The 27,743-nt window shown below is 35.7% G+C and overlaps 1 protein-coding gene and 1 long non-coding RNA gene across 2 annotated transcripts; both read right to left on the bottom strand.

The window, feature by feature from the left end:
• On the bottom strand, positions 1-27,743 carry LOC132748655 (uncharacterized). Its single transcript, XM_060738266.1, has 3 exons — positions 27,558-27,743; positions 2,560-2,898; positions 1-777 (listed from the first exon to the last, which is right to left on the bottom strand). Exons 1-3 carry the CDS (start codon positions 27,654-27,656, stop codon positions 166-168), a joined length of 1,050 nt encoding a protein of 349 aa, XP_060594249.1. The 5' UTR covers positions 27,657-27,743; the 3' UTR covers positions 1-165.
• On the bottom strand, positions 931-2,183 carry LOC132748648 (uncharacterized). Its single transcript, XR_009628302.1, has 2 exons — positions 1,235-2,183; positions 931-1,083 (listed from the first exon to the last, which is right to left on the bottom strand). It is a non-coding gene; the product is annotated as an uncharacterized LOC132748648 (long non-coding RNA).

Genomic DNA, 27,743 nt, shown 5'->3' with positions numbered 1-27,743 from the left:
TTAATTATTGCATATGGTTTATATATTCAAAACATCACATTATAAATATATTCATGTACAACAGAAGACAGCCATCTACATATATATCTATAAATGTCAAGTACTCAATGGTTTACTTCTCACACCCGGTCTGATTTTTGAAAATCAGATGAACATATATTCCTTTCAAAATCCTTGTGTAATCAATGACTGAATGGTTGTCTGTAAAGGTTTATAGTCTCTTGCATTACCAGCCGATAGTTTTCCGGATTCAAATATTTCCCATCGGCCATGAGAACCACGTGACACAGAACACATGACAACGGCTTGAGACGCTCCTGCATGATGGAATGTGGTTTTACATAAATCTTTCGTAGGATTAGACATCTCATGGAACTTCAAGCTTGGGTTTGGATATCGCGATATATTTGGCGAACTCCAAGCACTAAGAGTGAAAAACAAATGTGTTATATCAGTTGGTAGACTTTTTAAACTGACATTAATCGTATGATGTCCAATTTCTTTTACATCATCCATTACATCTCCAGAGTGCCTTATTGCTTTTACTGGATTACTTTTCGAGTAGTCACAAATTGACTGGCAGTGGGTCCCCTTGAACATGAGACATGACGCATCTAAATAATCCCGCCTACCTAACGGGTAGCCCCAAAACAAATCAAACACGACATTGTCAAAGTTATCTGGGACAGAAAATAGTACGATAACTAAACAAAGTGTGGCATTCGGCTTCACACTATAATCTAGTAATCTTGCTGGCATTCCGTCCTTCTTGTAACTCTGAAATACCGGTACAAAATTAATAGATTAATAAAAAAAATAAACAAATAAACGAATTATTGCCCTCTCCAGAACTCGGTGTGAAATATAAACAAGAGCACCGCTAGGCGGAGCATTATATGCCCGAAAGTGTTTTTTTTTTAGTAAAGATGAAGCATTTGTAAGACATGGGACTAAAATAAAGTATTACCTCCTTCAAATAACAATCCTCCTTTGAAGTTTCAATATTGTGGTCCAAATGGAACTTTAAGTTATGTCCCAGAAACTGTTTTCAATTCTAAGGTAAAAGTGACCTTGACCTTTGACCTTGTGACCCCAAAATCATCTTAGGGGTCTTTTATCCAATATGGACAATCATCGTACTATGATGTTTTTGAATATTGTGGGCTAAATGGATCAAAGTTATGCTCAAGAAACTGTTATCAATTTCATAGTAATAGTGACCTTGACCTTTGACCTTGTGACCCCAAAATCAATAGGGGTCTTCTACCCAATATGGACAATCATCCTATGAAGTTTGAACACTGTGGGCCAAATAGAACTTAAGTTATGCTCCGGAAACTGTTTTCAGTTCTAAGGTAATAGTGACCTTTGACCTTGTGACCCCAAAATCAATAGGGGTCTTCTACCCAATATCGTCAATCATCCTATGAAGTTTGAACACTGTGGGCCAATTGGAACTTAAGTTATGCTCCGGAAACTGTTTTCAGTTTTAAGGTCATAGTGACCTTGACCTTTGACCTGTGACCCCAAAATCTAAAGGGGTCTTCTACCAAATATGGACAATCATCCTATGAAGTTTGAACACTGTAGGACAAATGGAACTTAAGTTATGCTCCGGAAACTGTTTTCAGTTTTAAGGTCATAGTGACCTTGACCTTTGACCTTGTGACCCCAAAATCAATAGGGGTCTTCTACCAAATATGGACAATCATCCTATGAAGTTTGAACACTGTGGGCCAAATGGAACTTAAGTTATGCTCCAAAAACTGTTTTCAGTTTTAAGGTCATAGTGACCTTGACCTTTGACCTTATGACCCCAAAATCAATAGGGGTCTTCTACCCAATATGGACAATCATCCTATGAAGTTTGAATATTGTGGGCCAAATGGAACTTAAGTTATGCTCCGGAAACCAAATTGCTAACGTTTTCAGTTTTAAGGTCATAGTGACCTTGACCTTTGACCTTATGACCCCAAAATCAATAGGGCTCTTCTACCCAATATGGACAATCATCCTACGAAGTTTGAATATTGTGGGCCAAATGGAACTTCAGTTATTCTCCGGAAACCAAATTGCTAACGGACGGACGGACAGACGGACGGACGGACGGACAGACGGACGGACAGACGGACGGACGCCAGGGGGTATAACATAATATGTCCGAAATTCTTTCGGGCATATAAAAATTAAGTATGGACACTACATAACCATTAAAATGTGTGTAAACATAAAATTTTGAAGAATGCATGTTTACTGAAGGAAGGTTCTATTCAATCGGAACATCCTCGCCTATTATCTATAATAGTCCTTATCCGAAGACTGACGGAAAGGGCCGAAAAGTTGCGATTGAGGTTCTATTTCCTGTCAAAAATCATACACGCGAGCGTTTTGTGTTTATCCTTGTTAAACCTGAAAAATTTCGGCATAATTTTTAAACTTAATACTAAAATGGATCTTTTTAAGTCCAAACTGCACTAAAATCTATATGTTTTATCAGAAACTAGCTCCATCAACCATAATATGTAAGAATATTTAATATTTCAATTAAAGAAATCTTACTGCTAATTCTTTATCCATGTATAGAAGTTTTTGCTTATCGACAGGGTGGTCCATTGTCTCGCTTATCTGCATTTTCAGTTGCAGAACCTGTAGGTTCGGATCATAAGGTACAGCCATACTTTCTCCGGTCAGAACACTGATTGTTATAATACCTCCAGCAAGTAATGAGTTCGGAACACTCTGGCTATCAAAATCTTCATGATCACCAGCATCATACTCCTTGAACATGTCATCTAATATTGCCTGAAACCATCTTATCTTTTTGTCGGTTAATTGTACTTTTTGACCGCATCCTTGATACGGGCATGTTGATGTTTCCTTCACTGTTTTTACAGTACACTGAAAAAGATAAAGATAAAATGAGTAACAAGAAACAATGCCACGAAACCAGGTTTTCAATTATCACCATTGTAGAAAAGTTTTGTTGTTAAATGCAACCTACAATGTAACTTTGTACAGTGTAAATGATAAAAACATGAAACCTAAAGGAACCCTAAAGCAATCCCAAGACGCTTTCTATTTATCAAATTAAATCTTTTAAAAATCTCACTTAGATTCCTAACTTTATTGGCCTCAAAACCAATCCAAATTGAATTGTGGCTTTCAAAAAGAATAACATACAAGTTAAATTAAAAACAAGAAGTATCTTTAAAAAGATACTCGGCCGAAGTCAAACTTGTTAACATTCATAGGATAAGCTACTCTATATAACCATGCTCACCACAAACAGAAAATTTTATTCGTCCTAAATAGTTTTATTCCCGCAATGTTTTCCCCCCATTAATTGTCATCTTATATTTAAACAATATTACTTACATTATTTGATTTTAATCAAAATGGAATTTTATTTGAATAAAACAAAGATTTAGTAGATACTGTACACTAATTCCACGGAGAATGTTGCAACTTTAAATTAGTCGGAAGTTCGTTTCAATCGTCTTAATTTTAAATGTCAGATTCGAGAAGAGAATTTAATAACTAGAACAGCTTAGAAGAGGACCCAATCGAACAAAGGCGATCTGTCATATTTAATTTCGTATGTTTATTGAAAAGCTGTAGAAACATCTAGAAAATATATATATATATATTATTGTGTTTTATGACATATCTTTACCCAACACTTCTTGCCATCGCGCAATCGAACAGACCTCTACCTATAACGGAAGCTCTTCTAAAGGATCAATCGAACAGGCTATAAGTGTTAAGGTGATTCTGTTTTGTCAGCCATGTTTGTTTTCACCAAGTCTGTCCAAATAAGTGAAAGTAGGCCAAAATTCATATAACAACAAAGTTCACAATGTAAAGTGATGAGCCATTTTAAAGTACTCTTCCAGGTCTATGTTTTAAAGACAATTAAAAACAGAAATAAAAATGACCAGTTAGCTTCTTTATAAAGAAGCATGCGAGGGGTCTTTTTTGCAGCTGTTTAAGATCTGTTTTTTTCCCGAAAATATTGTGAGATATAAAAGGCACCAGAGATTTTCCAAAACGGGCATAAAGTATGTTAATCAAACAATTTTAAGTCCCAGATTTACAATACTAATGTTATATATCATTTGATTGTAATAAACAATAAATACTGCTGCATGCCTCCAACCCCAAGAAAATCAAACTTGAGAAAAAGTTGTGCCATTTTCGCCACAAAATCTTGGGCGTCCGTGGCCGAGTGGTTAAGGGCGTTGACTTCAAACCACTTGCCCCTCACCGCTGTGGGTTCGAATCACGACAGGGACTTTAGATTCTTTCATGTGAGGAAGCTATCCTGCTAGCTTACGGAACGTCGGTGGTTCTACTCAGGTGTCTGTTTGTGCCTGAAATAATGCACGGAAGGGCACCTGAAGTCTTCCTCCACCAGTAAAGCTGGAACGTCGCGATATGACCTATACTGTGTCGATGTGACGTAAAACCCAAAACAAACAAACAAACAAACAAACAAACAAAGCCACAAAATCTACGTTGCGTAATTTAGTCATACCAGTTCAAAAGTGAAAGTAGCAGCAATTTTCGGTACACCGTTCACTCGGTCATATAATAGTGCATGGTGATAGTGTTATAATGTTCACTGTTACTAATTTTCGGAACATACAATAGTAAAACGCTATTCAGAAAACAACTATCGATTTCATAAATGATTAAAAACGGAATGAACCATTGCTCGTAGTGTTAAGTAACGTAAATGATATTTTTCGATTTTTCCTTGTACCGATTTATTCACTTCGATGTTAATTTTCGTTTAAGTTAAGTCGTATTTTGAGGCGGAGCATGCGCAAAACAAGTTTTGTAGACTACTTCTCATGATTTTACGCTTTAAATGAAATTGGTTCACTAGATCTACAATCAGATACGCAAAAATGGATGCCGCCAGCATGTCGCTAAACGGATGTTTCATACCGTATTAATATTTTAAACTGTACTGCAGTATAGGTCGATTACCGTATTGTTTTCTGAAAAGTGTTTTACTATTTCGTGTTCCAATACATAGTAACAGTGAACATTATAGCTACAGAATCACCATCCATTATTATATGACCCAGTGAACCGTGTACCGAAACTTTTGAACTGGTATGACTAAATAACGCAACGGAGATTTTTGCGCAAATGTCACAAATTTTACTCAAGTTTGATTTTCATCGAATATTGTGATTGGAGGCATGCAGCTTTATATACTATTCATTTCAGTCAAATGACATAAACATATTCTATGTAAATCCTGGACTTAAAATTGTTTGATTAAATACTTTCTGCCCGTTTTTGGAAAATGTAGAAGAAATTACCGAAACATCAACCGAAAAGTTGCTTATTGAATTTTACAAGAAACTTTTATTTTGATAATACTTTTAACATATATATTAATGTATAATTTGTTTTAAATTATTGTAATAGAAAGAGCATCGAAACATGAGGCTATCTGATTTGTATGAGGGGCGTAGCCCCCCAGTATTAATCAGATTGCCGAGTGTTTTGATGCTCTTTCTCTTTTGTATCATATTTAAACATAAAACACGTTCCCTGTTGTCACAATATACCCCAGAAAAAAGAAACCAATGAACGAGCATAAGAATATGATATCTCTGTCGCTTTCCCTTTCTCTGCCGTAACAATAAGTAAATCCCAGCAAAAATGAGCCAATCAATGGGTATGCTCTGGAGTGTCGGTAACTGATACCTGCACTCCAGTAAACTCCCTGTGCATGTATATGTACATGTATATGATTTAACTCTGACACATTTTCAACAGAAAGGTCCCCAAACTATGATACAAGTTCCCTTTGTAGAACAGGTATCCTTTTATGCGCCAAGAAAAAAGTCCATTTCTCCGGCACATAATCTATCAAAACATTAAAAAAAAATGAAGTGTAAAACAAACTTCGATTATGATACTATATTCAATATATTTAATAAATTCTATTTTGTTAAATAGTTGTTATTTATAAAAAAAATATCCCCAAATATTTTCGAACCACAGCAGCAAAAAGACCTCTCGCATGCTTCTTTTTAAAGAAGCAAACTTGTTGCAGTTTAAGAGTTATAGATGTACAGTTAAATTAGTTGTTTCATAGTTTAGCACGATTATTTCGTGCAGTGTGTGTATGTAATTGACAGGCGGATAGATACGCCACTCGAAGACTTCGCATTGTACTGTACAGGATATATTGTGGTTTTCGTACCTCTGCACGTGGTAAATAATTGGCAAGATTTTAAGGATGGAAGAGAAACTTTTTTCTTGCATAGCAGAATGGCGTTTCCGTGAGTTTTACCCATGCCGGTATTTCATCTGGCATGGGGGTGCCAGATGAGTCGCGTGCCAAACACAACGTCATTTTACCGCGCTTTATGAATGAACCGCGTTAAAATGTCGTCGTTTTAGAAGGGAATTATGTGCATCATTTCGCGTCATTTCGCCGTTGTTATTAAAGTTATAAGTTCATACGCTATTGTAAGAAAATAGTTATGGATGAAATGACTTTAATTTCCATGAACATATATCATATTGAGGTAAACCATTTTAAATATGAATTAATATGGCAGAATATGCAAGAAAAAATATCTGGCATATGATTGCGGTTCGGATCGGAATATCCGTCCCTCGGGAACCCGCCTATGGGCGGTAACTCGGCAAGCCTCGTTACCGCCTAATGGGCGGGTCCCCTCGGGACGGATATTCCGGTCCGAACCGCACCATATGACAGATATTATTAATCTTTTAAGAAATAATTTTATTTAACATTATTATATTATATACAATATTATATTAATGAACATGTGTTGGTTTTTGTAGAAGTATGATGAACAATTTGCTTTTCTACATCAACTACAGAATTGTAAAAGAAAAACAACTTATCAGGTTAGCGGGCAAGTCACTGTTCAAACATACATGATTAGTAGCTTTCTAATTCGACTACATGTATCCGTTCTCAAAAATGTTCAAATTCTGATTTATCATCTTTCACAAAAGAAGATATAATAAGACATAAATTTGATAAAAAAAGATATTAAACAGTATTGAATATTAAGAGTATACATGTAGTGCACATATAGCTATCCGGTTAGCCGTTAAACTGTGAATCGGGCGACCCTGGTTCAATTCCCGGACGGCGCAGGTCACTTTCGTTGTGATTGATCATGCAATCCTTTAAACGGTCATTCGCACTGTAACTCTGCTCTGGCATGTACAGAAGTTCAGTTCCTTGCGAAAGTGAAGGCAAGTAGTACTAGTAAACTGCTGCACAGACAGCCCATGAACGATGTGGTGGTTGAACTGTGCTCTGGTGAATTCAATATGTGGCTAACTGTCGTAATCCGGAGTGATAACTACCACCACCATTATGCACACGCACACGCACACACACACGTAAATTTCCTACCTACCCAACCCTAATTTTACAGCATAATTTCATTTTTGGCCTTATAAACATGGCATTTCGGAATTCGATTATGATTATGTACATGTTTTGGTATTAAGAGAAAGCATGTTTAGTTCGACTTATTCTTATCTGCTGATGTTTGCTCAATAACTATGGATTTTGATGATAGTCAAATGCATGTGCAGCTTACATACAATATGATGCGACTCTCATTTTGTCAAAGATGTTCGTTCCATTTGAGTTAGTTGGCGAAGATTTAACCACTGTAACTAATGTTCAGACTGACTGTGAAGAGTGAAATGCTTTTAAAGCATCAACAATAACTAATATTTAAATGATTTTTCAATGATAATTAATTGGTCTTTCAATGATTATTATTTATACTCGTGTTACTTGAGTAAGTTGGCTGACTGAAGTTTCTAAGAATGTTTTGTTGTTTCGTAAAAACACTTTTTGGCTCTTTTACAAAGACATGTTTGCACACATAATAACAATCACTTGATATATCCTTTCAATTCTTCCGTAATGGTACCATGTACGTTGGGTGATGACACCTTTTCCCTGAACTGGGCTGTGAAAAAAAATCTAAGAATTGTGTATCATTAATGGCAGACAATACTTATGATACTTTTGTTACACTTACTCTACGTCCAATTTATTTTGTCCATGACTTTATGAGCAATGCTTTTATAAAGCGCAAGATTTCCGGCATGTTCACGTTTTTTACGTACACATTTTTAAAACTTAAGTGCATTTTCTTTTATTTTAATGCTAGATGGTAGTTGTTCGTTATGAATGAAATTCCGTTTTTATAATATATATAAATAAAAGTTACAGTGTAGAGTAGTTTTTAGACACAAGTATTCTGAAATGTCTGATTTGGACATACATCTGCACACCGTCAAATTTTGGATAAGGACATCCATCAAAAAAGTATGAACATTAAGAACGGGTAGAATATTTCGGTCTTAGTTAAGTTATCAGTGGGAATTCTAAATTGATTCTGATCGTCTACCATATTTTAAAGACATAATTTAATTAACTGATAAAGACTAATTTTCTTTGGATGTTGAATAATACATGTTCTATTTTTTTGATGCGTTTATTAAAGGTCGCCGCCGGAAAGCCCATGTGGGCGACCGTGCACTCAAGTTGGGCCATCCTTGAGCGTCCCGCCGAGATTTTTCGTCGATTTGTTTCCAGCTTTATTGGTAGAGGAAGACCCAAGGTGCCCCTCCGGGCATTATTTCAGGCACGAGGGAACCACCGACCTTCCGTAAGCAAGCTGGATGGCTTCCTCACATGAAAGATTTCGACCTGTAAGAGGGTCGAACCTACAGCGGTGAGGGACCTGTGATCTCAAGTCAGTGACTTTAACCACTCGGCCACGGAGGCCCCTTATACACAGTCTGTTTTGTTAACATCTAAATAATGTAGTTGAAATATTTTCGATACACAGATCCTGAACACATTTTTTGCATTATAATGATGCTCAAATTAAGATTTGTCAATATTGTAAGTTCCAATAAGCATTATTTATAAAGATATAACCGAATGTAACATTTCATGTAAATAAAGGGAGGTAATTAGAAATTTATTTTCTGTAAATTCTAAGTCAAATTTTCCAATGAGAAATGAATGCATATAATTTATCGATTAAATATAATGTGCACAAATATTTGCAGTACACATTTTACATATTGTTCGATATTTGAAAATTGTTATATTTGCATAATTATATACATATATAATTTTTTGCAAGTGTTGTACACACACAGTATCAATATCCACGTCCGTTTAACTCACAACGAGTGAAAAATGTCCATCGGTAAAAATGTTGTGAGCAACTTCCGTTCCTCGTTGTGAGCACCCATCTATGACGTGTGACACGGTAAACAATTTGAGTTTTTCATAATTTTTGAAGATTTCAGACATTTATGTAAAAATATCGGAATGCAGTTAGCTAGCGATGTGTTTTCCGTGTATGCACATGTAAAGATATTGCCTGTTGGTGGACAATTTGATGGAAATACCGTGCGACGCAGTCACTCGGGGTAGCTGGAAAACTGGAGACAACTTCTCTCCGGACCAAATTTAACATTGAAAACGTCGATTCTGGTGAAGTTTTTTTGCATTCTTACTTAAAACAGATGCCCACAAGTCTTCAGCGTAAATTATTACCTGAAAGTCTTCATAGAAACGAAGATATATCTTTTTTGCTTTAATCCTCGTTGTGAGCACCATAACCTCGTTGTGAGCAAGACAAGTGCAGTGCCTGTCTGGTATTAATATGTAATTCAGATGGTGAAAATATAAGTTTCAATCTACCAAAGCAATTAAAACGTTTTTGCACAGCAGCATTTCTTTGCAAGACGTTGTGCATACCCCGAAGGAAGACATATAAGTTTAGAACTGTCCGTCCGTCAGTCCGTCCAAAACTTTAACATTGACCATAACTTCCTTATTAGTAAACGGATTTGGTTCATATTTGAACACAAAAATCAAAAGAAAAGTTGGGGTCATGTCTCTTGCAAAAACTTTCTTTTCAGCCAAACACACTGTAAAATCAGCTAACCCAAAATTGTACTAGTGGTGTAACACCTAATAAGTCAAGAAGATTTCTAAAAATGCCACTATTTCTGTATTTCATGATGAAAATGCTTTCTAAATGTCAAACACAGACTGTCATGAGCTTCCGGAAAGACAGTGCAACTAAAATCATGAAAAATGCTCTAGATACAGAGCAAACAGACGCTGAGAACTATTTGAATCTGTAATTATGCGACTATCGTTTTTTGCGGAGGATTACTTATTTAGTGTGTTTATCTTTTAAAACTACACATGTATTACTGTCTTAGCGTAATAGATAATGATAAACAAAAAAAACTTCATATACCTACGATTTTGCAAATGTTTTGCTGTTTGTGCAAATGGTGGTGAACTAGTAAGGGGATGTAAATTATTTATTTATTTGCATATTCTTCGTGTGTGTGATATAAACATGCATGTATTTATCCTGAGCTTCATTCATGTTGATAGACTGACCAAGTTATGTAGATAAAGAACTATTGCAAAGAAATGCCGATGTGCAAACACGTTTTAATTGCTTTGGTAGATTGAAAATTATATTTTCACCATCTGAATTACATATTAAAACAAGACACGCACTGCGCTTGTCTTGCTCACAACGAGGTTATGGTGCTCACAACGAGGATTAAAGCAAAAAAGGGTATATCTTCGTTTCTATGAAGACTTTCAGGAAATAATTTACGCTGAAGACTTGTGAGCATCTGCTTTAGGTTAGAATGCACAAAACTTCACCAGAATCGCCGTTTTCAATGTTAAATTTGGTCCGGAGAGAAGTTATCTCCAGTTTTCCAGGTACCCAGAGTGACTGCGTCGCACGGTATTTCCATCAAATTGTCCACCAACAGGCAATATCTTTACATGTGCATACACGGAAAACACATCGCTAGCTAACTGCATTCCGATATTTTCACATAGATGTCTGTAATCTTCAAAAATTATGAAAAAAACTCACCTTGTTATTCGTGTCACACGTCATAGATGGGTGCTCACAACGAGGAACGGAAGTTACTCACAACATTTTTACCAATGGACATTTTTCACTCGTTGTGAGTTAAACGGACGCGATATCAATCACAAAACATACAGGAGATGATTATGGATAATTGTCGATAAGAACCGAAAGTCAAATATAGCATTGGAAAAATGTGTGTGATTCGATTAAATTATTTTGTGCATAATTAACCAGAGTGAGGGTCTAAATGTAACGTCGAGGGCTTCGAAAATTTCGTGGAATTGAGACTTTTAGTATAATCTTTTCTGTCCGAGACTTTTACGAGCAAAGTCCAACGTTGAGATTTGTTACTACACTTTACAAAACTTTAATTTTGATTATTATAAGTTTTCACCAAGTAAGGTCTTAATTGTCTTTATGAATTAATAAAACACCATTTTTAAATTTAAATATTTGTTATTTCTGTGATTTTTTAAAAAAAGTTTGAGATGTTTTGGTACAACAGACGCAGGCTTAGCATTGGAAATTGTGAGTTGTTTGATTAGAATTAAATGCAGAATTATCTTTGACCAATGGTCCAGATGTGTAGCCGATGGCTTATTAAAAGTTCTAGTATATGACAGACACAAGCTTGGTGAGTTTAATGCAGAATTATCTTTGACCAAAGGTCAAAATGTATAGTCGAGGGCTTATTAAATGTTTTAGATGCAGATTCTTTGGTATAACGGACCCAAGCTAAGCATTGGAAATCGTAGGTTATTTGATTAGAATTTAATGCAGAATTATATTTGACTAAGGGTCCAGTTGTATAGCTGGGGGCTTGTTAAAAGTTTTAGATACAGATGGTTTTGTATGGCAGACGCAAGCTTAGCATTTGAAATTGTCAGTTATTTGATTAGAATTTCATGCAGAATTATCTTTGACAAAGGGTCCAGATATATAGCCGAGGGCTTATTAAAAGTTTTAGATACAGATGTTTTTATGACAGACGCAAACTTAGTACTTGAAATTGTGAGTTGGTTGATTAGAATGATTTGAATTTGATGCAGATTAACTTTGACCAAGAGTCAAGATGTTTTGGCAGGACTCATTAAGAGTTTTAGAAACAAGTGTAATGGATCCAAGCTTAGCATTGGAAATTGTAAGTTGTTTGATTAGAATAAATACAGTATTAACTGTTGATCGAGGGTCAAGATGTACAGCCGAGGGCTTATTAACGAAATCAAGGATTACGAGGACTCGAGGATTCCTGTGTTATGTATTGTTTGTTTGTGAAGAAAGTTTTGTCTTTTCTTTTAGTTCTAAGAAATATCATAGTTTGAAGGGTTTGTCATTTTGATTTCCAGTTTATTTTGGTTTATTAACAAAGCTAAAATACAGAAAGAGATATATACATAACTTCTATTTTTATGTTATAAGACTTTATCATTTTACAATAAACTGACATATGGAGGGCATACATTTAGTGAATGTACATTTTAGGCATCTAAATTAAGTTCAATTTTAAAATTAATGGATTAGTTTCTTATGTTTTCTTTCGTACAAAAAATCATGTCAGGACACTTATGGAAGGTGGCTGATCTTGATACTTTGTTTCCTTCTACGTCCCGCGTCCGCGTTGGAGAAGTGTTGCGTCGCCGCCTCGCAGCATACTGACTGAAGTATGTTAATAATTGTATGCTTTCATGTTTAAGTGCAATTAATTAATAGCCAAAACACCATTAAATTATCAAAATATTTACAATAGTATGTTATAGCAAATAATGGAAGTTGAAATTTGTTAGTATTATGTTTTTGTGCCTATGCAATTGTATTAAAGATATCCGGTAATGCCGTTTAAAGAAAGAATTTTGGTTGTCGAAGACAATAATGACATTATTTCTCTCCGATTCTAATCTTAAGTTTTTTTTAATTACAGTGCATTAAATAGAGATTTAAGCTTATTTACTTTTCACAAGTCCTTTTTACATGAACTGTAAGTAACGGAAGTAAGGTCTAGACAAGAAAAAAGCTTCCAATTTCCTTATAAGGGAGTGGCAGTTGGGCAATATCTCCTTCTTTGTTTTTTTCTCGATATTGAAACAATGCGAAGACCATCTTCCTATCTTAGTGTTGCTCCTTACACTGTCCCACAGACTAAAGGTCTTATAACTCTTGATTATTAGGTGATTTAAGTGAAGCGAATTAGAAGATAAATGTTTTTATTGCAGTTTAAGAGTTATAGATATACGGTTAAATTAGTTGTGTCATAGTTTAGCACGATTATTTCGTGCTCATCGGCAGAGCCTCGTTACCGCCGTAAACAGTTACCCTTGATATTCCGGTCTGTACCGGCAGCCAGTGTAAGATTCTTATAATCTATCTTCAGTCATTATGTCATTTGATGACGTCACATGGTTAAGAGCAAAACAAAACAAGAAGGGTTTTTGTCACAAAAACATATGTGTCCAAAAAGTATGTATTGCCACTCATGTGAAGTTTCATTGAAATCTCACCAGAAGTTTGACCTGTGAAAGCCGGACAAGATTTTCCTATTTATAGCTCTGACAAGTTCGTGAAGTTAGCCAGGCAGCCGGAGTAGCCGAAACAGCCGGAACTTTTGTCTCGTCCGGCTGTCCCGACTACCCCGGCTAGCCGGAATCCGCCTGAATCGGCTAGCCATAGAAGATATAGTAAAGCCTGTGCAAAAGACCATTTGTTAATTCCATAATGTAGTTTGAAATTACTTATGACCTCGAAATCTGGTCATTCCGGCAGGCAAGAATAACCAAAATAAAGGCTATCTAAGATGAAAAAAATCCAGGATTTAATTTCTGAATATTTGTGCTAGCACCATATGGGGTTTTGCGTAATTGAGTCAGGTCCTCACAAGGGCCAGCCGGAATTGGCCAGATATGAGCTGTATAGTACATTTTTTGGCTCAACGTCCGCAAAATACCAGACGGACACACCTATACCCGCGGACAACCGGACAAACAATGCACTACATATATATTCTTCAACCTGCATTCGGATTTTTTTCATCTATGTAGCCTTGATTTCTATATTTCTGGCTGGCCGGAATAGCCAGAGATCGTTTTGATAAGTAATTTAACACTACATTATGATATAAGCCAATGGTCTTTTGCACAGGTTTTACCGTATCATATCTGGCCAGCCTGTATAGCCGGAACCGGATTCCGACTAGCTGGAGTAGCGAGAGTAGACGGAAATGAGTTCCGGCTGCTCCTGCTGTCTGGCTAACTTCACGAACATAGTTCTGACGACCATTTTGTGCAGCAAAGTGCACGTGGAACATGCAGTGATATGCACAACCAGGGATGGCACTGAACTCCTGTAAAATTGTGGTGGAAATCGCGCCAGCAGTTTGACCTGTGATAGCCAGACAGGATTTTTCTGTTTTTTTATCTATGGGGGCCATTTTGTGCAGCAAAGCAGAACATGGCGGCGATTTGGACAACTAGGGATGATACTGATCACTCCTGTAAAGTTTGGCTGAAATCCCATCAGTAGTTTGACCTATGACAGCCGGACAAGATTTTTCTATTTTAGCTCTGTCGGGCATTTTGTGCACTGTGCAGCTAAGCAGGACATGCCGTAATGTGCACTGCTAGGGATGGTTCTGATCACTCCTGTAAAGTTTGGTTGAAATCACACCAGTAGTTTGACCTCTGAAAGCCAGACAAGATTTTTCTATTTTTAGCGCTGTCGGCCATTTTGTGCAGCGAAGCGGAACGTGCAGGCGGTGTGAACAGCAGGGTTTGGTACTGATCACTCTTAGAACTTCCGTCCGTCCGCCCGCTATTCTTGTCCGGAACATAACTTTGAAACAACAAGAGGTATCAACATGAAATTTTCTTGTTAGATAGATCTCATTGAATAGAAGTGCAGTGCGAAAGAACCATAACCCTGTCTTGTCTAATTTTGTAATTATTGTCCTTTGTTCAATTTTACACTTTAAACTTTGTCCGGGGCATATCTCTTACACTATTAGAGATATCAACATGAAACTTTGTAGGTAGATATACCTCATTGGGTAGAAGTGCAGTGCAAAAGGATTATAACCCTGTCATGCCTTATTTTGAACTTTCCGCCTTTTGTTTAACTTTGTCCCTGACAAAACTGTAAAACCATAAGAGGCATTAACATGAAACTGTGTAGGAACATTGAACTCATTTGAAAAAAGTGCAGAGCATAAGAACTTTAACTCTGCCTTGCTTAATTTTGGAGTTATTACCCTTTGTTCATTTTACACTTTGAACTTTGTAACTTTGTCTGTGACATAACACTACAAGAGTTATACTTTCCTGTGTCCAAAACCTGTTCGGGGAGCATCACCCGGTTCAACCGGTTCTTGTCTATTTTTAGTTCTGTCGACTATTTTGTGCAGCAAAGCGAAACATCCTGGCGATGTGCGCAACTAAGGATGGTACTGATCACTCATGTAAAGCTTGATTAAAACCCACCAGTATTTTGACCTGTGAAGGCCGGACAAGATTTTTCTACTTTTAGCTCTGGTGGCCATTTTGTGCAGGAAAGCGGAACGTGCTGGTGACGTGCACAACAAGGGATGGTACTGATCACTCCTAGAAAGTTTGGTTGAAATACCACCAGTAGTTTGACCTGTGAAGGTCGGGCAATATTTTTCTATTTTTAGCTCTGGCAGCCATTTTGTAAACAAAATGGTCGACAGAGCTAAAAAATAGAAAAAATCTTGTCTGGCTTTCACAGGCCAAACTACTGATGTGATTTTACCAAATTTTACAGGAGCGATCAGTATGAAACCTTGGTTGTGCACATTGCCAGCACGTTCCGCTTCGCGGCACAAAATGGCAAACAGAGCTAAAAATGAAAAAAAAATCTTTTTCCGCTTTCACACGTCAAACTCCTGGTGAGATTTCAACCAAACTTTAAAGGACAGATCAGAACCATTCCTTGTTGTGTACATTACCGGCATGTTCTGCTTAGCTGTACAGTGGACAAAATACCCGACAGAGCTAAAAATAGAAAATATATTTTTTGGCTGTCACAGGTCAAACTACTGTTGAGATTTCAACCAAACCTTACAGGAGTGATCAGTACCATCCCTAGCTGTGCATATCGCTGTCATGTTCTGCTTTGCTGCACAAAATGGCTCCCATAGCTAAAAATTGAAAATCCTGTCTGGCTATCAGAGGTCGAACTGCTGGCGGGATTTCCACTACAATTCACAGGATTTCGGTACCATCCCTAGTTGTGCATATCACGGCATGTCCCGCTTAGCTGCACAAAATGCCCGTCAGAGCTATCAATAGAAAAATCTTGTTTGGCTTTTACAGGTCAAGCTTCTGGTGGAATTTCAATGAAACTTCACATGAGTGACTATACATACTTTTTGGAGATCATGTGAATTGTGACAAAATCCCTTCTGTCTTTGTTTTGCTGTTGACCATGTGACGTAATCAAATGATGTTATGACTGGAGATAGATTATAAGAATCTCACACAGGCTGCCGGTACAGACCGGAATATATATCTACTATCAGCTAAACAGTAACCCTAGAGCTAGATATTCCGTCTACCGGCAGCCAATGTTTGATTCTTTTTCTTGCATATTACCAGTATTATAGGCAGAACTTCACTTGTAAACAAACGGGCGTCGCTTTGTTGACATAGTCTCTTCTGTTAGTAACGGGCGGCTATATTTGTTACTATTTATAGTAACTCATTTGCATATAAGATATGTTGGAAGTGAACATGCGGAGCGGCCATTTTAGATATGACTCACTTCCGGCGGCCATATTAGACTCTAAATTTGAATATGTGCGCAGCAGCCATTTTTAACAATAATTTCAACGAATGACATCCTCGTTCTATTCTTAATCTCTAGCTGACTCGTATACCCAATTTAGGGCTTGAATCTTTGTAGGTTAGGTCCTCGGCCCTAGACGGAGAGTTTGTTTTGTTTGTTTGTTTGTTACATTTTACGCCTTTTCCCAACAGTATTTTAGTCATATAGGCGGGTAGTTTGGTAGTTTCCTAACCATCGTTCCTGGAGAGTTATACCAGTACTAGACTACCTTCCTCCGTGCTAAACTACCAAAGCATCTCCCGGGGATCGAACCCACGCCAGAGAGGTAACTGGATTAGAAGTCATCGACTCTAACCCCTCGACCACGGAGGCGGTTAAAGGTAAAGCATCATTATAACTATAGCCTTACTAAATTAGATGTCTATAAATAAATACGTGCTTCACATCTTAATTACTAAAAGCAAATAAACAAGAATTAAAAACAAAATATTCCAAAAAGCTTATGTTTTTAAATATGTTCAAAATAAATAATATTTATACATTTAATAAAAAATATAACCTCGTTTACTCCTAGGCGGGCCGAAACCAAATTACATAAATCATCGGTGCATTATCCCTAATTGCTCGGGTCTGATCAGGAGTGCGTCAAACGTGAACATATAGTCACAGTGTGTTGATTAAGGGACGGATGTGCGACAATGGTCCAATCAACTGTCAAAGTTAATCCCTTTAAAGTAGCCACTCGGTCTGGCGTATATTTATTTAAGGACGTCTCGTGTATGTTTATTTAGGGACGGATATACGGACAATGCTTCATTCAACTGTCAAAGTTTATTCGTCTAAAGAAAATGCGGTTAGCAATAAGCTATTAAAGTGTCAGTTTAAAACTGGTACATTGCACTAGTTTAAACTCATTTTGGAAGAAAAATGTCAACATGTTTTTTAACTGATCATCGTGAATGTGCAAAATTATATCAGCAATGGTAACTAAAACCGAGCAAAAATAGCAGAAAAATGCGTTTTTCGTCTGTTGTACAATACTTTACGATATACATTTTGAAATTTTCATATTATTTGATAGAACTATAATGCTTAAAAAACCTTAGGTTCTTGATTCGATTTTCAGCTATTCTAGTGTTATGACCTTTCAGCGATTTTTAAAACATTTTTTATAAGTACTTATATATAAAACCTGCGAGTAGTTACAGAAAATGTATCATTATATGGATCAATCTTTTACCGTTTCTGAGATAGGAGTATTTGAATATTGCAGACAACATCACTCATGCGTATAAATACATTTAACATTCCGTTACTGGACATAACATAGGACTGTTGCATATCAAACAAAAGGTCTTGACAAATGCTACAAGCTCGAACTGTCTAACCAGAAGTGAAATCTCTCATGCGTAAAAAGCGGTCTAGCTCCTTTATTTTTAGGCATTACCTCGTCGTTTGGTATCCTACGAAAGGTTTTGACAAATGCTATGAGTTTGTTAAACCCAAAATACAATCACTTACACTTTTTTCTTTTTATCTCTTTTGAACATTTATATCTTATAAATAATATCACCTTTTAAGTACCCTGCGTTTAACATTTGAATGAATTAATATATAAATAGATCGACTTTTAAATTTTAATGATCACTTACCGATCTTTACTTCTCGCAATGACAATACATATTTTGTATGTACTTTGTAAAAGTGGTTTAAAAATCGCTACATGGCCATTAATCGAGAATTGCTAAAAAAATCGAATACCTATAGGGTTTATTTTAAAGGACTTTAACTAATCTATCAATAGAAACAAATATCTTGAAAACTGATATCGTAAAGTGTTACACAAAAGACAAAAAGGCGTTTTTTTCTAGATACATAATGTCAAAATTTATCCAACTGAGCCTTTATAGTGTTCCTTTTGAAGAGTTAATAAATCAAATAAAAAGAAACCTAATTCCATTTGTATAACTCTGGTTGGTGTAAACACACCCACACAATAGGGCGTCTTTCTTCCTATTCATAATAAAGACACGGCGACTTTAAAGCGATAAATTTTGACAGTTGAATGGGCCATTGTTGTATTTCCGTCCCTAAATCAACACACGCAAGACACTGTGACTATATGTTCACGTTTGATGCACGTTTGATGCACTTGTAATCAGACCCCAGCATTGAGGAATAATACATTACGTTACTATAAATAGTAACAAAGATGGCCGCCCGTTACTTAAATAGAAACTAGGTCAACAAAATGGAGCCCGTTTGTTTACAAGTAAAGAGCTGCCTATATGTCAATATAACATAGACCAATGCACTTCAAAAAAGGTAAGTCAAGTTTGCATGTATAGAATGATAATACTTATTGAGCACAGTCTTTGTATTGAGACGCTGTAGTGTATTGTGTTAGCGCGTTGGTTTCTCAATCATACTGGTGCAGCTGCTAATCCCAGTAGTTCCATTTTTTTAATTGATCTATTTTTTTCAATGCACGGGTATTTCGTGCCTTGGTCATGCATATAAATTACACACCTAATGTTTGTTACAATTCAATTGAGGTTTTGTGCTACACATGGCATAATGGCTAGCAACGAAAATCATCTATTTTATTGCGAACACGCAAAAGCGGTTATTGAACGAGTTTTGAAGGTTCCATCTTACTATTCGTTACATGTATATAGTCTCTCTGTCAAATTGTCCCTTTTTACATTTTGCTATTCTTTGATGTTCATGAAAATATTTTTGTGATATTTATTACTCAGGTATGCGAGTATGAGGAAAAGGTGCAAAATCTGTCGATGGCATTGGAAGAGACGGCGGTAAAAAGGGCCTCCAACAACACCGGGACAGGAGTTTCTACCGCATCGTGCGAAAGCAACTCCTGGCGAAGAGAGGATTTTTGGATGACTTTGACCTATGTGTTGTTAGACGTAAAGTAAACGAAATTATTACCGTCAAACACCGGTTTCCAACGACGAAAATAATGCTAGCTGAGCTTCAAGAGAAGATGGGATATGATGCTGGAGATGCTCATTTGCGAGGTGTAATAAGAAATTCAGGGATTCAAGTTGAAGCGTTGTGAAAACAATAGGAGGCTGCTCATGGCAAGACAAGACGTGCTGGTTTCCAGGTTTCGTTTCCTTCGCCAGATAAAGAAACTCCGAGATGATGGTAGACCGATCGTGTATGTGGACAAGACCTTCGTAAATACGTCACACTCTACGACGAAATGCTGGCAGTCGGACGAAATAATTGTGAACGTGTCATTTAGCAAAGGAGAGCGGTTGATTGTCGTTCACGCTGGGTCTGTCTCTGGGTTCGTTTCCGCAGCCAAGCTCATTTTCAAAGTAAATACATCAAAAGGTGACTACCATGGGGGAAATGAATGGGGAGATTTTCACCAAGTGGCTCAATGAGAAGCTTATTCTGAATCTTCCATAACATAGTGTCGTGGTGATAGACAACGCACCTTATTATACCATTTGCAATGACAAATGTCAGACGAAATTCAGTACGAAAATTGTGATGACGTCATGGTTACAGCGCCTTAACAAACAATTCAGCCAAAACATGCTCAGGGTTGAATTGTTTGACCATGTCAAAAACACAAGCCAGTAGAACCGATTTATCGTACGGATTTGATCCTATGGCAACACGGGCACGAGTGTGTTAGGCTTCCACCTTACCATGCTAACCTCAACCCAATCGAACTGATATGGGCCAAGGGAAGGTTGCTGCAAGGATTCTATCCTTTAAGTTTAAAGATTTGCAGGCTGTTGTGGATGATGCCATCGGGAATATTACCGCTGTTGGCTGGAAATCATGTGTCAAACATGAGCAGGTGCTATGAATTAGATAATGCTGTCGATAAGGAGATTGACAGAATATATTTTATAGTTGACTCATCAGATGAAGGTACCGATACTGCCAGCGAGGGGGGGGGGGGGTACTCCGGTACGACTGACAGCGCTAGCACGAGTGAGAGTGTCACAGAAAATGACCACATTGTTTGAATTGCTAACAAATTTGAATTGAATTGTAACTTATTATATACGCTATTTAGCACTCTCGGACAATTTATATAAAACATAAACAAGTAAATAATGAATAACATTAAAAAAATACCATATAAAGGTATGATCACTGGAAAAAAGTATTACCCCAATGGGATTTGATCATACGACCTTCCGCATGCGAAACAAGCACACAAACCACTATTCTAACAGGCCATGTTATATTTGCTTCAATTGTTTTCCTTGTTGTTCGTTTTCGTATTTGACTTTTTCCTGCCACGGTGCCACCCCTTTGTAATTTTATATTTAGGATTTCCCATTCTCGATCATATTTGAATCGACAGTACTACTATTACCTACAAGTACAAATGTTGCTGCAATGCAGCAATTGAGAAGCTCCGCGCAAAAAAATGTGCTCATTACAGATACCTTGCCAAATTATTCCTGCGCACAGGTCATGTTATATTCAGATTAGGTACTATTGTAGATTTTTTCCGAATGTTTTGTAAACCACTTTTTGCATAATTATACTTATCTTATGCACTGTCCATAATTAAAAAGAGGGGAAAAATTTTTAATATAAAAATGCTTTCACTGATGCCTACCTGGTAAGGAAAGTAATTCCATTGAGTACAAACAAGACTTGTAAATGTTTATTCTGACATTAGGAACGACTTGTTTGTAAAAGCTATAGAAATAGATAGTGGGTTTGAAAACTTAAGTGATGATGAACAGTTATACGTAATACTCTCCAATCCAAATATTGATAAGTGTGCGGCAAAATCCTGTTATCAAATTCTTAACATTCGAAATAGATATATGTATCACAACACTTGAGACTCAGTAGATGATTTTAAACATTATAAAATAAATATTGTATATTAAATATAAGATTTTGACAATACTTGTATATATCTTCAGACTTGCGGTGTCTCCAGATATATAGTAGTAAAATGTCGAAATAAATTGATTTTATACATGGGTAGGATTTTCTTAATAATAGTTAGGGTTTTTTTATCACATGATAAGACATGGTTGCTAATCTAGTTCTCATTTCTAATCTTATTAAAGTAAGGAAGTTTGGTTTTAGAGGGCTGATCATTACTTATGACAGAAATTTAAGTGTTTTACATGTCAGCTTGTTTTTAGATAAATTTTATGTTTGGATTAGCAACTGTGTCCTATTAATTTTTAACTGCCTAACTATATGGAAAATATTGATGTCTGGTTTATGTGCAGTCATGGTATGGGTGGAGCAACGAAGTGTCATCATAAGGTTAACACTTCGGTGTTCCACAAATGCTGCTTACTGCTTAGTGTATATACATGTATAGTGTTCATTAATTGTATATGCAGTGGAGTTCAACTAATAAGACCACCTTGAATGTTTCAAGATCATGCAAATTTAGGCAATATAAAGAACCAGAGTTTAAGTTATGGAGCTGAAGTGGCTCGCTGGTGGGACCTTTCCGCTGATGGGGCCATCATTTTGTGTGGTCTTTTTGGTGGAACTTTACTGTATATGTAAACATATAGTCTCAGATAATTCTTTTTAGAATGACCATATTGTAATTGTAATTTTATATGTCTCTTCTAATTGTTAAATATGGACGAGACTCAAGTAAAATAAATAAATATTTTTATGTTATGTGACATGACTGTACTGTGTTCTGTTTGTGTCACTACTGTAGTCAGTAGAAATATCAAAGTCTGTTATAATTGTAACAAATATACAAATAGTAACAAGAGGGACTAGTATTATAATATACATGTAGTAATATTACATGCATATTTTTCATGTCAAAATGGTTTCTTTCAATACTGAAAGTAGAACACACTATGGAATGAAAAAATGGGATGAATTTCAAAAAGATCAAATTCAGGATTTTTTTGTTTGTTATACACGCGTTACATGGTGATACAGTATTTATCAAAATAATAGAAGACTGTTACCTGAATTTTAGGTAGGTATGAGGAAATTCACTAATATCATATTCGTGCGAGACAAAGATATGAAAGCTATTTGCCATTGGTAATATATAAAAAAAACTACTGTTAATTTTTAGGGAGATCAATATATATTTTTTTGTTGAATTGCTTTAAAACCATTCATAAAAAACATTACACTTCATGTTCAAACTGCAGATCAAAGTTTCTGTTGTTGTCATGATATCTATCTATAGCCTATGCTTAAGGTGATTCCGCTTTGTCAGCCATGTTTGTTTTCACTAAAGTCTGTCCAAAGTGAAAGTAGGCCAAAAATCATACATGTATAACAACAAAGCTCTTATTGTAAAATGATGAACCATTTGAAAGTACACTTCCAGGTTTATATTTTAAGGACAATTATAATCAAAAATAAAAATGATAACAATAAGAATATTTACCTTGAATGTGCTACATTTCTTAAGACCAAAAACATTCTGTTGCAAAGTTTTATGCACATTTCATGAACAAAAAAGATACAAGATAATGTAATATTTTAACAATTTATTACACTATAATCATAAAATTAAGAAAACAACACAATGCTGACCCATTGAGAAAAAACAACAACAAAAAACAGCCTTACATGAGGACTGACGAAATATTTTTATTCTGCCATGACCTAGGACTGACGGATTTTCGCACAGACTGGTCATTAATTGCACCCTTTAAACAACCTGTTAATCCGTTATCATACACGCTGTTTGACGACCGCTGTGTTTATTGATTAATCATGGAGGCCGATTCTGCAAGTGCTATACGAAATTGTAAACAGGGATAAGAAAAATCAAGCGCCGCGGTGACTTTTATGACACAGCGGTGAGATTGATTTGGCGATTAAGGCACAGCTGGAGCGCGTCGCTTAAAGCGCCCGGGGAAATTTATTGGTCCCCGTGTAAAGAACGCGTGTGCTCTAAACGAGAAAACAATGGGTGGAACTAAATAAAATGAAATTGCATGTCGCAGACAAGCCGTCAAAAGACACTTTTAAAAAACAGGCCACATATCCTAAGGGTGATTAAATAATATTCAAATGAGCAATCCCGGAACCACCCGATAAGAATTAGTCGAATAGAAATAGCTAAAAACAAAATTGGCCTACATTTCCATTAAAAATACCACAAGCACAATAATAATGTCGTGTTAAACGATCTTTTAGGATCGAAAATATTACATCCCTGATTTTAAATATGAAAATAAATATGACAGCAAACCTCTTTACAGGTGCTTACCTCGGCTTATTTTGAGTGTACGCCGAGTGCAGGTCTTTTTGGCCGAAGGGTCGCCAGAGATATATATAAACTATAGCTAGATGTGCTAAAATGAGGGATTTAGGGGACATCTAAGATAATTGTACTTCTATTGTCTTTATCTATAGTTATGAAAATAACATCAAGTACATGCATTTAAAGTAAGAGAAATTTCACGAAGTCTAACATTGACAATGTTTTAAAAAGTTCAAAAGTTATTTACTAATAGGAAAACAAAACATAGCCAGGTGTCACTCTATTGTAATAGAAATGTTCAACAAGTTTTTTCTTTGTTATACTTCTTTTGTTTCATCATAACTTAACATGAGATACAATCAAGGAAAATGTGCTTTAAAATGATCTGTATGACTTTAATCTTTAATGTTTTAGAGCCCGTCTACACCTATCCAAGTCTTGAATGCAAGTATCATATTCTCTTGTATTGGATAGTGTAGACACCCTACTTGAATGAGTTTTAAAGAGAAATTATGTGACATCCAAGAAGATAATTCCTTGCAAGAAAGTTAAAACACGTTCTATTTTTCTACAAGATTTGGCTGTCAAGACACTGATAACACCGGTTTGACACAAAACATGTGCCCCGAAGGCGTGATAGTGTTGTTTTTTTATTATTTTCTGACTTTTTTGTTACTGATTCAGTGTTCATGATCTGTAAATTTTAATAAATGTATAAAATATCTTGGTCAGAGGATCATATCAATAAACTGATACACAGAAGAGCAAAAAAAATAAATAAGTTTTTCAAGTAGTCAAAATAGATTTTAAATGATTTTGTTCATTTAGTGAATAACTTTCATCAAATAAAGAACTTGCATCAATTTATCAGCTCAAAAAATATTTTTCTCACATTTTCCATTATTTTAAAAGAATGTACACATTTCAATTTCATTTACTCCATTGTTTTTAGCTAATTGCATCATTTTCCCGCTTTTTTATTCACATATTTTACAGAAACATGATAACATTGCAAAGACAAAGGTATAAATCCTGGACAATCTTAATTAGTGTTGTCCCGATTGTCTCTGAAAATCGATAACTAATCGGATCACCCCAAAATCGGCAACAATCGATAGTCCTTTTTAACAATCGATTATTTTAATGTTCTACCACCGCTGAATTGCCTAGGGCGTAACTTTTTTACACACGGTCAAATAGAAGTTTCCCGACCAAATCTCTTTAATTCCAGAGGATCCTAAAGTCTTTTTTGTTTGCGTTATCAAAAAAGAAATACAGAAAAAACATGGATAGTGATAAATGGGCAATTTGAACGACTTTGTTTCCTGAACATCAAAGCAAATTCATCCTTGCCTGTCACAAAGTAGTATTAGGTATTTGTGTTGTTTGTTTTGAATTCAAAGAGTTAATCTTACTTTAATCAAGGAGACAAGAGCTTATTTATTCTCAAAATATGGTCACTACTGTATAAAAAAATACATACAAGGATTGGTACCTTAAAAGAAAAAAGGCCAAAAAAAATGCAAAACTCGATTATACTATCGGAAGACAATCGATTGTGGTGATCCGATTATCGATAGTGATTTTTGAGTCCGATACCCAACACTAATCTTAATTAGACATCCCAGTAAAAATTGTTCCTGATAAAATATTGAAAGGGCCATTTATTTAGCTTATCTAAATGTGACATGTAAGAAACTTGAATAGATGTAGACACGGCCTTAGTGTAACGAAATGTTATCGTATTTATCAGCTAAGATGTAGTATCGCACGATCATTTACGTCCCTTAAAATATTTTTAAATTCGTATTATGTCAATGTTGAAGACAGCAAATATTGTCTTTAACAGTTTTTATTCTCAACTCTACTCTTTCAGTTTCCATTCCAAATATTTAAGATATTTCATCAGGAAGTTAAATGCCTCACGCACATAAAAGGATGCTCGCCAACTCGTTATCTAAAGTTGGTGAAAATAAAATAATTGGGACGTACATGATGTGTCTTATATGGCTATACATTGTTTTCGTTGTATATTTGTCTATGTTTTAAATATGTATAGATGAGACTATGTATAATAAAGAATATATATATGTCATTGTTTGCAGAAGTATGCAACTTATTTCTATACACAATAAAATAATACAGTAGAAACATCTTTCTGTAGTGATATATTTTGTAAATACATGTATTCATTTTTACGGTTAAATCGGTTTGTAACGATAGATGCTGGCAAAGATCTGATTCATAGGGCCCAAACTATTCTACACAATTTGAAATGAATATAAGATGAACGAATGTTACTAAATTAACAAATAATATACTGACTTATAGCTACAAGGTAAATTCCATACAGCTAACTCCGCAAACTCCAAGTTGCAGACAAGATCTTAATTTTGCATATAAATATGTAGATCTAGATGTAAAACATGAAATAAATGTTTAGTTTTCACTGATTTTGATTCTTCTAAAAAAATGATTGCAATATATTGGACAATTTTTTATCATTATTTTGATTTTGGCGAGGTTTATAAGCATTATAACATTGATTCTTTAAAGCTTAATTCAATCTGAAAAAAAGAGAAAATTCCAAAGAAATTTTTTATATCATTGTTTTACATTGTGTACGTCACTCCAAGTTTCTGTTGACAAAGTTTCTGTTGAAAGGCCGAATATTTTGTTTTCTGAGTTTCAAAGTCTCATCTTTCGCATAGGGTGGTATAAACTGAAATTTTAAAGATAATTCAAACCATACCCCCTTATAAACACTGATTTCTCGGATGCGAGACTAACACAACAATAGAATAATTCTCTCTAACATGGCTTCCCGTTGATATACACAAGCAATTGTTTTATTTTAATTTGCTCATATGTGCTTACTCCCTTTACTTATAATTGATTTCTTGATTGTTAACGCATATTCGAATAAGGTAACATCCTAAGCATACCTATAGAATCAATAAGCAGCTACGAATATGTTAATCAATCTACGCCCAAATTATTGATTTTATTTGTGATATTTTACTTTTTCGAAACTCTTTTCTTTTTATACGACCGTGCGTATTGGCGTATCGGTAGGTACGCCCCTGCCTTACTTCCCAATGGGCGGGATACCCTCGAGAGTGATGTTTCGGTACGAACCGTAACATCTGACATATTTTATCAACCTAATGACCAGTGTTTTCCTTGGAAAACCTGGTTAACAAAATGGAAAATACAAGTCTCGTAAGGCAGCCTAGATGCATTGGCCTTTTACTTGGACCTGCTTTGAACCAATTAAGAACCCATTGGGAACAACTAGTTTTGATTTATTTAAGATAAATTCATAGTTATAATTAAAGCAAAGCAATCGAAAACGAAAGTTCAATGATGTGTAATTTCGGATGTAGCATACACAAGATATAATATCCTTTATACTGGCGCGTAATGTCGCCCTAGTTATTATAAAGGGATGTAGCGTAATAAAAACGAGATTATTAACCCTGTTCAAAATAAGCCCAGACATGTACGCCCTTACCTTAGACCACGTGACCACGTCACATGCATTATTAAACTAATTAATAAAAATGTAATATTCAACTTACCCTTAAACAGAATAAAGATGGATGTTCACATTCTTCGGTAACATTCTCCGGTGCAAACTCATTTGGTAACTTAATAACTCGGCACATTCGACACTCCATTTTTCCTGTTAAGTTTAACACGCAAATAGTTTAACAATAACAGTCTCAATTTATTTTCGGAAAATCGGAGGTATTGATCGACCTACT

Source organism: Ruditapes philippinarum, unplaced genomic scaffold (genome assembly GCF_026571515.1).
Source record: "Ruditapes philippinarum isolate M1 unplaced genomic scaffold, ASM2657151v2 ctg130_1_1_1_1, whole genome shotgun sequence".
NCBI classification, from domain to species: domain Eukaryota; kingdom Metazoa; phylum Mollusca; class Bivalvia; order Venerida; family Veneridae; genus Ruditapes; species Ruditapes philippinarum.
Note: the sequence above shows the minus strand (reverse complement) of the source record. Positions and strands in the feature narration are given on the sequence as shown.

Excerpts from the sequence above, each read along its gene's own strand:
- LOC132748655 (XM_060738266.1), bottom strand. The coding sequence starts at position 27,656 with ATGGAGTGTCGAATGTGCCGAGTTATTAAGTTACCAAATGAGTTTGCA. Across the intron at positions 2,899-27,557 it reads CATCTTTATTCTGTTTAAGG|TGTACTGTAAAAACAGTGAA; the intron begins GTAAGTTGAATA and ends TATCTTTTTCAG. Across the intron at positions 778-2,559 it reads ACATGGATAAAGAATTAGCA|AGTTACAAGAAGGACGGAAT; the intron begins GTAAGATTTCTT and ends CCGGTATTTCAG.